The sequence below is a fragment of the Aegilops tauschii genome, chromosome 3 (genome assembly GCF_002575655.3).
Source record: "Aegilops tauschii subsp. strangulata cultivar AL8/78 chromosome 3, Aet v6.0, whole genome shotgun sequence".
NCBI classification, from domain to species: domain Eukaryota; kingdom Viridiplantae; phylum Streptophyta; class Magnoliopsida; order Poales; family Poaceae; genus Aegilops; species Aegilops tauschii.
In genome coordinates, this window is record NC_053037.3 from 94,679,638 (window position 1) to 94,693,173 (window position 13,536).

Below are 13,536 nucleotides of genomic sequence, written 5' to 3' on the forward strand. Positions count from 1 at the left end.
GCGTCTCATAGTTGCAACATGCATGTCTTAGGGCATTGCTATAACTTAAAGTGACTATGCTATAACTAACACTTGTTAAAAATTGTTGTTTATTCATCAATCCAACCTACAAGTGAAAGACAACAAACAACATGCAGAAACTAATTTGCAATCGTATGGCTATCTAATCTAATACACGCACAAACAAATCTAGTGTCATAGGCCTATCTAATCTAATACACGCACAAACAAAAAACATCTACTCCAACAGATGTAATGCGAAGATTATGCGCTAATTAATCTTAGTCCTGTCAAATCTAACACACGCACAAAGAAAAGCATCATGGATGCGGTACGGTTGCCAACATACTGGATCGCTCGATGAAGATGGAAGTTGTCGGCGTTGTACGTGGACGCAGTTCATCCACGACGGCCAGCACGCGCTGACGATCTGGATGTTCTCGACGATCTTGCTGGGGTTGGGCCGATGCTAGGGACGCAGCTGTCGTCGACTCGGCGGTAGGAGCCGTCGTAGACGACATGAAAGACGATGCCGAGACTATATAGGAGGAGGAGGATCTCCTAGGTCGTCGTAACCACCAGGGAAAGAACGCCCGTGATCTTTGCCTTTCTTGGTTGAGGAGAGGCAGTATGTGCTCCTAAATTAAAGGGATAGGCTTCCCACGCTCGAGTTTTTTTTAAGATTCCGATCCGGGAATTGTGTAACAAATCGCAGTTGCTCCTCTCTTGGAGCGACGAGGGGCTCGTTTCATGTACTTTTTTTCTTTTCTTTTTCATATTAGAAAATTTTGATATCAAATAATTATTTCAACTCAACCAAATGGCCCCAAATTTTTTTCACACAATGGGATGACCATGGACATCATGCATGCCAATTCTCATCGATTTCCGACACTCGATGCATTTACTAGGATTTTGGCGGCGAAAAGAACCCGAAACGCTGCCCGAACCTGACGCAACGTTCGTTCGGTGTCAGGAATGGCTCACATGTTGCATGGGGGCCTACATTAGGCATCCTCACATGGTGCCAAAGTTTGGTGTCATTACATGCAGGCCAGCACATAGCACATGTGCAATCACCATCATTCGGGTCAGCCAGAGGGGGAGCCCGAAGGACGTTGTTTTTCTGGACTCAACTAAATGGCCCCAAATTTTTTTCACACAATGGGATGACCATGGACATCATGCATGCCAGTTCTCATCGATTTTCGACACTCGATGCATTTACTAGGATTTTGCCGGCGAAAAGAACCCGAAACGCTGCCCGGACGTGACGCAACGTTCGTTCGGTGTCAGGAATGGCTCACATGTTGCATGGGGGCCTACATTGGGCATCCTCACATGGTGCCAAAGTTTGGTGTCATTTCATGCAGGCCAGCACATAGCACATGTGCAATCACCATCATTCGGGTCTGCCGGAGGGGGAGCCCGAAGGACGTTGTTTTTCTAGAGTCAACCAAATGAAATTTTGAAAATAGAATGAAAATTGTATTTAAGAAGTGAAACAGAAGACAACATACATTCATGGAATTTTGATTTTTATAACTATAATAAGAAATAAAATACAAAACATATACTTCAATTTTAAAACTCTAAGAAGAAATAACATAGAAAAAATATTTGATATACCTTTTTTGAAATAGAAAACAGAAAGAAAAAATATTATAATAAAGATGAAACATATTATATTACATTTTTTGAATTTTAATAGTGTGAGAATAACTGAAAGAGTAAAAATATATTAGATTTTAAATTATTCTACATATAAAAAGAAAATAAATATTTGATTGAATAAGTGAAATATAAGACATTAATTTTTCGTACAACTTGAATAAGTGAAATATAACACATTGAAGCAGCTCGGTTTTAAATGTGGTAATAATCTGCGCGCGGGTGAGGCTGGCCTGGGACGGCCCACCCGAATTAGGCCCAAGCGAGCGTCGCGCCGGGCACATCCCAGTGGTGCTGGGAGTTTAGTCCCACCTCGCCAAGCGAGGGGAGCTCGCACCGGTTTATATACCGGGCTGAGCTTCCATTTTCAAGTTCCTTTCTAAAGCGGGCAGCACATTGCCTAACCCTGTCCGTCCCTGCCCAGTGGGGCCTACTAGCTGCCTATTATCACAATCTGGCGGGCCTGCATCCTGGCCCATTAAATGACTGGGTTGCTAGTCATATGCTGGCCGTTGAATTGTGTAGTATGCAGCTAGTAGGCTGGCTTTTTTGTCATATTTCACTTTTTGCATTTGTCACCATTATTTGTTGTTCTTCAAATCACCTCATAAAAGAATATAACACAACAATTTTTCGCACATTCATGAATTTTCTAACTGTCAGAACAAATAATACAGAAAAATATATATGTGATTCAAAATTATTTCAAAGATAAAACTAAAAAGAAATATTTTAATTAACAAGTGAAATGAAAGAGAATGTATTATCTTGCATAATTTGAATTGTAAAACTGTCGGAATTAATGAAAGAGGAAAAATAGATTTGATTTTCAAATATTTGAAATATATATAAGAAATGAAATACGTAAACATCATGGCAATGCACACATTTCCATTGCAACCAGTAATTTAGGCTAACTAGGATTGTTTTCAAACACAAATGTGAGATTATGATAACCTTGCAGGGTTAAGCTATGTATTTGAATCTAGAACCAAATTAACGCAACCTTAAAGTTGAAGAACTGGCTGATCCATATATCAATAATAATGCTCTATTTTCACTTCAAGCCAGCATAAACCTATATAACCAAAAGCCAGCATGGCCTGCAGTCTACCTAACCCATCATCCTAGGCTTACCTAGTTCATGAGCACCGCAAAATAACAGCAACAACTACTAAAACATCGCAACAAAGTAAAGGCCACATCTCCAGCAGGAAGTAGAGTCTTCTTTTTTATCCTTCCAGTCTTGCCACGTTGATTCTCCACCCCTGCTTCGCTGTGTACACTTCACTTGCTACTCGCTCTAGCAGTCTTGCTCCCACCTCCAGCACCTTTTTTGTGGCTCCTTTGTCTGCAAAATAGATCAATCAACAATCCAATGGCTCATTAGTTTGATTATAGAGAAAGTAGAAATTGGATTATTTTTGAAAATAAAAGGATAACATATGCATTACATTAACAACTGCATTACATAACTTAACAGTTTGAACACATCACATTTGCACTACATAAACTTCATCAGTACATAACTTAACACTTACTGCAGTTCTCTGGGTTTGGTAGCATGGTACTATATGAACCAACGTATTAAAAACTACACTATTCTTGCGTATACATATGAGATAACATGGTTTGACTAAAACAGAGATTTTTGGAGTATTCACAATAGATACAACTGTCTGGTATGCTGTAAATTGTGCTGCCTAGCCATTGCATTTAAGCACTCACAAACTCTGTTTTTTTAAAGAGGCTACATTTTTCATGCAGAGAAATAACTATAGTTTTCCCAATACTGCAGTACTAAAATCACATTTATTAGGGGCAACCAAACAGCTCACTGTAAATAAAACTAACATAATCTCAAATACTGAAGTATTCTCAAAGAACTTAGAACATAGTATGCTATCAAACGGGTCCAAACTGACTCACACAGATAGACTAACTGAAGACACTGACATGCCATCACTCTATTTTCTTGTCCTTCAACTTGTTGATGCGCTCTGAGTGACGAATGCCCATACGGATGTAGGTCTCCGCTTCAATCGGCATGGTCCTGTCTCCGAGCTGCGGGATCCCTGGACCCACAATCTACACGTCCGCCGGCTGCTCCTGGACAACATCATCCTGCTCCTTCTCTCCAGCAATGTCGTCCAGCAGCAGAACAACCTCCTCTTCCCCGCTCTCATCCTTGCTCTGCTCCACATCTTCCCTATCACTCTCATCCTCGCTATGCTCCACATCTTCACTATCACTGTCATCCTTGCTCTGCTCCACATCACTGTCAGAGTGAACATTGGACTGATCAACCGGAGCAGGCATCGCGAGCAACACTCCGACAAGATCTGGCACTGGAATAGGAGGGGCGCGGCGGCGGGAGCGGTACATGTACCACCTCGCATGCTGACGCGGATCCGGGGAGTTCTCCGCTTCGTTCATAGCCCAGAGGAAAACCTGGACTGGAACAACTCCTCGAGCAGGACCAAACAACGATTTCTTCTCATTGCCCGTAAGCACTTTGATGAGACACCTACCATGGTCGATGAACATCTGCAAGCTGGGAAACCAGCTGCAGATCTCCTCCACATTCGCCCTCTTCTCCAGATCGCCCTGACAGAACTTCCCAACTGCCTCCTCCCACTTTTCTTGAGCGCCGCGGCAATCACTTGCCGACCGCGACCTCCTTCCCTTCTTGGCCCCCATCGCCGGCGACGCCAGATGTGAGATTTGAGCTCACGGAGTGAAGGGGAACAGAAGCAAAGACCTAGGGTTCGTATCTGCCAGATGAAATGGGGAATTTTTTTCCCTCTCCAGCTGATAACCACGTGTGAGGCCAGCCTGGTACGGCCCACCCAAATTAGGCCCAAATCAAAGCCGCGGCGGGCACTGTCTCGGGGTGGTGGGAGTTTAGTCCCACCTCGCCAACGGAGAGGAGCTCGCACCGGTTTATAAACCCACCTGAGCTAATCATCTCAAGTTCCTATCTAAAGCAGGCAGCTCATTGCCTAACCAGTCTCTCTCTGCCCCGTTGGGCCTACCGGCAACTTATATACATTCACCGCGGGCCTGCATCCTGGCCCAATGGGTTACTAGTCGTATGCAGGCCGTGGGTTTCATATAAATGCTGTTGGTAGGCTGGCATTTTTTTATTATTTATTTAATTTTTTTGCATATGTCACATGTCTAATTTTTTGCATATGTCACATGTCAAATTTTGCAAACAAGTTTGAATCATTAAATTTTCAAATTTTAAATTAAATATAAATTTTAAAAATATTAAAAATATTTGGACCAAACATTTCCACCATGTGAGGATACCCAAAGTAAATTTTTAAATTTGTATTCAATTTTTTTGCATATGTCAAATGTCTAATTTTGCACACAAGTTTTAAACAAAATATGTCACATGTCTAATTTTTTGCATATGTCACATGTCAAATTTTGCACACATTTAGGACCACCTCCAAATCACCTCAAATTTGGCACACATGATATCTTGCACAAACAAAGCTTGGTTTCCAAGGTTTTAAATTTTTTCTAATTTTTTTTGAATTTATAATGACCTCTAGACTGACTGGTCAAAACATCGGTCTATACCTCAAGGGGGCATTGTAAAGTATTATTTTTCCAAATATTCTTTCATATCCATGTTTGGCACATGTGGGTCACCATATACAAGAAAATTTGGGTGATTTGGAGGTGGTGGAAAAAATCACGTATGTTCAAAAACTGGCTTAAGTTACACCAAATGGCCCCTCCGGAATGCGATGATTTTTTCGACCACCTCCAAATCACCTCAATTTTGGCATACATGATCTCTTGCACAAACAAAGCTAGTTTTCCAAGGTATTAATTTTTTTAATTTTTTATTAATTTATAATGCCCTCTAGACTGACTGGTCAAAACATCGGTCTATACATCAAGGGGGCATTGTAAAGTATTATTTTTTCAAATTTTCTTTCATAGCCATGTTTGGCACATGTGGGTCACCATGTAAAAGAAAATTTGGGTGATTTGGAGGTGGTGGAAAAAATCACGTATGTTCAAAAACTGGCTTAAGTTAGACCAAATGGCCCCTCCGGAATGCGATGATTTTTTCGACCACCTCCAAATCACCTCAAATTTGGCACACATGATATCTTGCACAAACAAAGCTTGGTTTCCAAGGTTTTAAATTTTTTCTAAATTTTTTTGAATTTATAATGACCTCTAGACTGACTGGTCAAAACATCGGTCTATACCTCAAGGGGGCATTGTAAAGTATTGTTTTTCCAAATTTTCTTTCATAGGCATGATTGGCAAATGTGGGTCACCATGTTCAAGAAATTTTGTGTGATTTGGAGGTGGTGGGAAAAATCACATTTGTTCAAAAACTGGCTAAAGTTAGACCAAATGGCCCCTCTGGAATGCGGTCATTTTTTCGACCACCTCCAAATCACCTCAACTTTGCCACACATGATCTCTTGCACAAACAAAGGTAGGGTTCCAAGGTTTTATATTTTTTTGAATTTTTTATTAATTTATAATGCCCTCTAGACTGACTGGTCAAAACATCGGTCTATACCTAGGGGGGCATTGTAAAATATTCTTTTTCCAAATTTTCTTTCATAGGCATGATTGGCACATGTGGGTCACCATGTTCAAGAAAGTTTGGGTGATTTGGAGGTGGTGGGAAAAATCACATTTGTTCAAAAACTGGCTTAAGTTAAGACCAAATGGCCCCTTCGGAATGCGGTCATTTTTTCGACCACCTCCAAATCACCTCAACTTTGGCACACATGATCTCTTGCACAAACAAAGGTAGGTTTCCAAGGTTTTATATTTTTTTTGAATTTTTTATTAATTTATAATGCCCTCTAGACTGACTGTTCAAAACATCGGTCTATACCTCAGGGGGGCATTGTAAAATATTCTTTTTCCAAAATTTCTTTGAAATTTCTAATGCCCTCTTATATTTTCTTTGAAATTTATAATGCCCTCTTATATTTTATTTCTATTTTTTGAATTTTTTTAATTTATAATACCCTCTTATATTTGTTTATTTTTTAATGCCCTCTTATATTTGTTTATTTTTTTAATGCCCTCTTATTTTTTTTGAATTTTTTTTATTTATAAAGTTAGGTTTCCAAGATGGCTAGGCTCGCCCATGCTTTTCCTTTTGTTTATTTTTCCCTTTTCCTTCAGTTTACATAAAATTTACCTGAGCACTCAAAAATAACATAAAAATTACATGACCCCTCAAATAATAACATACCAAAAATTCAAAAGGTATTTTTATCAAACACATCTTTTTGAATATTTATATTTTCTTTTCTTATAAATAAGTGACATTTTCAAAATTCTAATAAGTAGGATAATATAACTTTATTAAAAAATAAAGTGGATCTTATTTCAAATTCCTTTTTTTGCACACATTATTTTTAACTAGTATTACATTAGTCTTCTAAATTTACATTTAATTCCTTCACACTTTGATGATGGAATATTTGCTCTGTTATTGCAACATTGGTTCAAATGATGGAACATTTGATCTTTTTTCTTATTCAAATTATGCATTGATGGAATGTGTGAGGATGAACAATTATCAGTAACTTTACGAAACCCCATGTACTATAATTCATGACAGCCAATTTGGAACATTGCCAGATTCAATATTTAGTATAATTGGCACATGCGCACAGCATGTTGCACTTGCCCACAGCATAGACAAGTGTTACAGCATGTCTGAAGCAACACTGAAGCGCCATTTGTGATCATTGCACCATCGAAACAACAAGTAAACATGAAGGAAGCATTCACCACCAATAAAGTTAAGGCCACACATATATAGATAGCATTCTAGGTTACCACCACAGGTACCAAGCAGTTCACAACAGATCCAATTCAGACACTCAATACATTACATTACATTAATAGAGGTAGTTTCCAACCAGTACAGACCCAGATGCAGCTTTCCAAAAGTAAAACATCATCAAATATACTGATGATGAGTACGGCTTCCAGCTTCTGATGATCAGCATGATGTAGGACTAGAGGTTAGGGTTTCTCAGGACCTTCAAGAGGGCAGAATGCTCAGCCCTGATCTTGTACTCATCACTGGAGATCGATGTAGCCCGGCAATGTTCCATCAGATGCTCCAATAACCCAGACCTGGGCTTGGGCTTGCTGCAGAAGGGGCAGCGGTACTTTTCCGTCCTCCAGTTGTGGTACATACCAGGTCCTTGGGCCCTGATCTTCAACACCACCTTCTCTTCAAACGACTCGACGTTCCCCTCGACCACATCATCTCCAGATTCATACTGCACACATTAATGACTGACATTAATACATTATGCATTCAAATACTATAAACACGTAATACTAACTCAATGCACAAATAACATTTCAACTAGGCCTTACCTCATATGGCTCATCTTCATCAGAGTCATATGGGTAGAACCCAGTCTTGTCCCACTTCCTCTTGTTGCCCACAAGATCCTCTTCCTCCTGCTATATTGTCAAACAAGCACATCAATTACAATGAATTGAATTGCAGTTCAAAGAATGTCATTACAGACAAAATTGTGAATGTGAACCACATTGGTATGTTGCAAGTGACCAAATGCTTTCCTTATAAATACAGAATCTAAGCAATCAATCAACAGACAAATGCTTTCCTTCATAAATGCTAATGAAAATCCAAGCTGGATTCTTGACATTCCCTGGATTAACCCAACACTTTTCTTTTGAGGGAATCCCCCCCCCCACACTACTTAATGGAAACATATAGTATATTTTGTTGCTAGGATCCTGCCTTGGAATGTTTACTTCATAGTTATACAATGGTGACATCCGAGCTGCATATTTTTGTAATTCATCATAAGTATTTGCACAAGAGAAAAATCTCTGGCCAGGTTAATTTTATGAGGCTGGACAATAGGCCTGCCTACAACATTTGGTTTATAAAATTTTAGGCAAGGACAATATTTCAAGACCATGTTGCTGTTTTTGAGGCCACCCTTCTGCAATTGTAAAGTGAGTTATCTCTTAGCCCCCTAAATATAAAATTACATCCATTGCTACTAATTACAGAAGCCAACTACAAATTATAATATGCACAAATTACTGTTTTTGGGATAATGCAGCAAAGCTCCTACACATATTAACATAATGCAGTAGTTAATTAGGTACAACTTCAACTATAAATGCATACATCTCCAACAAACATCTAAAATTTCATTACTTACCTAAACAACAACAAATTATACTATAGATGAATCTTGTATCATCTAAACCAATTCATTGGCACATCAAATTAATGCATTCCAAATCAAATATGTTTCCATCCAGTATCATTGAACCACAGATCAAATCAAATAATCATATATGTCTGCAGCATTGAACTACAGATCTAATAATCATATGACGTCTATCTGACCTTAAATTCCCCCTTAAATAAGGTATTCAACCTTGTACTAATTAAAATCTAACAAGCAAAAATTCCACTACTAACCACTGAAAAAACCCCAAGGTGCTTTTATCTCTGAAGCAACGGCATTGGAGAGGATGTTCAATGCTGTAAATATCTCTGAAGCAACGGCAAATTTCCACTGCTAACCCAAACTAAATAAGCATAGACTGCCCCTTCCCCTCTCCTTCAGAAGCCCCAATCCAACACAAACAAATCCAGCCCTTGAGAAGCTCTTTTTGATTAACATGACAACACCCATTACATGAGCACATCTTTCACTATATTTACAACCAAACTAATGCACCATCTAATCACCTCAGGTAGACATTTTCCAAAAACACAAGGACATGCACAACCCATCTCATAGCCTCTGCCTGACAGGCATCAATCAAGCATCAAAGAACTGCAACTATGACAACATGCATCAATCAAGCATCTAAGAATTGCAACTATGACAGGCATAATCCCTAGAACTAAGCATCCATTTAATTAAACATCAAGCCAAAGAACTAAAGCAGGCACCAACCCAAACCAATAGAGAAGTATATATTTGACTAATCCATCGTCTAATCCTCAAGCCAAACACCTAAAGAATTGCAAAAAATCCACTACTAATCTAATAAGCATCTGAAAAAAACCCATCCCTCAATCCGGCTACTTCTAACCTAATCTAATAATCATATGAGGTCCACCATTCTTGCACGAATCAAATACACAAAAACCCTAATGCAGAGAAAACCCTACATCCAACAAATCTAACCAAAAAACCTTCTGGCCACAAACCCTACAATCTAAAAACTACCACATTAAAGTGATAAGCAGATACCTTCTGCTCCGCCTGCTCCTCGCCAGAGCCGGCCTCCACCTTCTCCACCTCGTGCGCCTCGCCAGAGCCCGCCTCCACCTTATGCGCCTCGCCAGAGCCCACCTCCACCTTCTGCGCCTTGCCGAAGATCGCCAGAGCGGGCGCATCTGGCTGGACTGCGCCGCTGCAGCCCGCCCCCACCTTCTCCAGATCTGCAGCGGGGGGAGCACCGCGCTGGACGCCGGCACGTCCCCTCACAAAGGTGCCCGCAGCGACCTGTCGCGCCTGCTCCACCAGATCTGCACCCCAATCGGGGCGCTCGCCTCCTGCGTCCGCCATGGCGATGGAGAGGATGCGGTGAGGGCGACGAGGAGGTTGGAGAGGAGAGGGAGTAGGGAGTGGGGAGTGGGGAGAGGGAGACGATGCGGCGGGGGGAAATGGTAGGCGATGCAGCCGGAGGTGGTTGCCATCCACATTTATATGATGGGACGGTTTTGGAATCTACCCGTGACACGTGCTGCCCCACGCGCGGGCGGCTCCACGCGTGCACGAAACGCCGCCATATACAAATACGTATACGGCCGGGCATACAATCTAACCGGGCCCGTACGGGCCTCCCAAGGCTCCTCGACGGCTATACGCGGGGACAACAAAGACGATCATGCCCCTCGTTATAAACCGTTTTTGGTTCATCCTGGTCGTCGATGTGTTTTTCCACCTCGCGTTCAGCCCAGGGGGGAGCACCGGAGCAGAATCGGTTCGAGGGAGCAATGAACGAAACGAATGACATACCATGACCCGCCATCACGACCACAGACTCCTCCTTTAGAAGTAGAGATGACCATCAAACTCTTCAAAGATATCATCCACAACGAGACTCGTCACTGTCTCTCCATCCAAGCATCATGGATTAACATTATCAACTGAAGAGCTAGCACCTCGGGATGTCGCAAAATTTAGTCTCTGCAAGATCCTCAGGATGTTGGACTCATCGCTAAAGCTGTTGGTGATGCAATTGTCTCTCTTTGTCATGCCATTTGTTGAAGCTAACATCACAAATGCAGATAGGCCCGGCCTAGCAAACTTGCGAGCAATATTATTTGCTTCTCTATTAAATTAATGTCTGAAACTAGAGATAGGAAATCACAAGCAGAATAATAACAATCATCAAAAGCTATCACCACCGCTTCCGCAGATCGTCCTCCATTCTTTATGGTGTCAACGACCACTAAATTATCACAGTTAATAATGAGTTAATTGCAATCCACCCTTTGCGCAAGGGAAATATCAAATTTGAGCGCCGAGGCTTCAGCCATGTTCGCACACCTCATTTTTTTTCAAATATACAATGTGTTTGAAAGAAGTTGATCATATCTCTAAAATATCTTAATCAAGCATAATAAAGCATTTGGAAAATGTTAAATGTGTATAGGAAAAATATTTTTTAAAACGGTAACGCAGGAAACAAAGAAAAACGCAGGAAAATAAAGAAAAACAACAAAGGGAAACAAAGAAAAACACATGAAACCAACGAAGACAGAAAAGGAAACAAAGAGAAAGCAAAGGAAAATAAAACGAATGGGTGTCACGGTAGTACATGTGCAATTATTTTCTTCGTTTTATTTTTTCCAAAGTGTGCTGAATAGCCATATACGTTATAATTGATCTAGGCAATTGCAATGTTTTATGCCTTTACCTCCATAAATTTCATCAAACATTCAAGTGAAAGGTCCATATGACTGCTTATATTGTCATAAATGTTACAATTGGTTTGCAGTTAGATTCCGGCGAAACACATCTCGTCCTTATGTTAGGTTAATTTAATCCAAACGAGATAGAAAACATTGTCATGACACAAGAAAGGGCCGACCAACTGCTGCGCAAAGGATGTATCCGGCGGGAAAGGAGTTGAGTACTTGTGTAAAAGTATCATTCGTATCGCATACAATGTGATACAAGGCCGGATCCTGTTCCCGGAGAGTGTCGTTTTGCTGTCACTAGTTCTTTCAAAAACAAATCTCAAAGGCATCCTTTATTACCAAGTACTATAATTAATTGCACTACTATATGGTGTGACCTGGAGAGAAGGATAGTTGGTGCGATTGAGACTTGTTAAAAATCATCTAATTAATGAAGAGACACCTGATGATATAACTCCTTGCCTTTATTCATAGTATGTGAGCCGTGAACCAGTGACCAACACAGGTTTCGTGGGTTCAAGAAGTGAGCTTCAGTCAAGGATGCCGAAGGCCACGAACCATATGACCAAAAGACACACATGCACGCACCACAAGGATGACACGGCGAGGACACTTCACCCTGCGGTTAAGGCCCTCGGACTCGGACTCGGAGTGTTCGTCCGAAGGAAGACGTCGGTGAGGACCGTCTTCGACTTGAGTGACGCCCTCAGTATCTGGAGACCCTGCAAACCCACAAACCACATCCAATAATTCACCTCCATCAAATTAGTTCAACTTAAAAAAAAGAGTATAGTTTCTTCGTGAATTACCTCGGTGTGGCCAACTTGGACATCCTTCCCGTGGAGACAGCTGATGTCCCTGATACCATATTTGTTGAGGCTGGTGATGAAATCGACGTTAGACCTGGGAGCAACCTCGAGGTCGTCCATGACCGTGTAGGTCACGCCCGCCCTCACAAAGCCGCCGGTGCTGGACGACCCCGCGTTGGTGAGCAGGGGAAGCCTGCCGCCGGCGGGCCTGAGCAGCGTGTCCTTGGCGGCCCTAGCGTCCCTGTGGCAGATGAAGTCGTCGGGGAGCTTCTCGACGCTGCCGTACAGGTTGCCGACGCAGCCTACCATGGGCATGGAGTTCCTCCGGAGCAGCTTGACGACCGTGCCGATCGGCAAGGTGAGGAAGGTGAGGAGGAAGTCGACGACGTCCTTGCCAGCCTCGGCGTACACCACGCGCCTGGGCGTGCCGCGTCTGTCCACCTCCACCAGCAGCTTCATGCTTAGGTTCGCCGAAGTGGAACCGGAGCTGCTCCCGGCGTGCCTTCTGGCGGCCATCTCGCTCGCACGGGTCAGGTGGTCTGCCGGGGGGATCCAGTACGAATTGAGCTTAGACAAGAGTGTATTTATAGTCTTATAGACGAGCACTGGGCTTCGCGCGACGCCGGCGTGCGAGCGCGAGCAATGGGAAAAGAAGACTAGGGGTACGTGCATCCGTTGGACGTAGATCACCCAGCGAAGATGAATCAGCCACTTGACGCGGGCGGCGCCTGCCTCTCCCAAAGTCATTACTGAGAGTGGCAGCAGCGAGTAGCGACACAAACGGCAGCTTTTGGAGAAGCTTCGCGTGGCCTTCCGATGTTACATCACGCGTCGAGTCGTTGCAGGTCCCGATCGTGCACAAGGAAGAAACGCGAGCCAAAGCGGGCGCCGGGCGTTTTTTCCTCGCAGGCATCGCACGGCTCCCTCGCCGGCGCCGGCACAACCACCAGCATGCGCAGTGCAGAGCTCATCAGTGCCGCTTGGCTGTGCAAGAATCTGTCGTTCCTCTCAACCTCAAGATGACAATTAATTTGTCAAATGAACACACAGCAATACGTGCACGACATGGCACACTAAGTTCCAGCTTTTGTCAGGTAAAGAGAG

At 42.4% G+C, this 13,536-nt stretch overlaps 1 protein-coding gene across 1 annotated transcript; it reads right to left on the reverse strand.

Annotated features, from left to right (window-relative positions):
- Positions 1-11,815: 11,815 nt before the first annotated feature.
- Positions 11,816-13,157, reverse strand: LOC109786596 (uncharacterized). The gene is made up of 2 exons (XM_020345175.4): positions 12,433-13,157; positions 11,816-12,345 (listed from the first exon to the last, which is right to left on the reverse strand). Exons 1-2 carry the CDS (start codon positions 13,102-13,104, stop codon positions 12,238-12,240), a joined length of 780 nt encoding a protein of 259 aa, XP_020200764.2. The 5' UTR covers positions 13,105-13,157; the 3' UTR covers positions 11,816-12,237.
- Between the last annotated feature and the right edge of the window lie 379 nt (positions 13,158-13,536).

Bases quoted from the DNA above. Each gene is read 5' to 3' on its own strand.
- LOC109786596 (XM_020345175.4), bottom strand. From the start codon at position 13,104: ATGCACGTACCCCTAGTCTTCTTTTCCCATTGCTCGCGCTCGCACGCC. The intron at 12,346-12,432 runs GTAATTCACGAA...GTGGGTTTGCAG, and splicing joins TCCAAGTTGGCCACACCGAG to GGTCTCCAGATACTGAGGGC.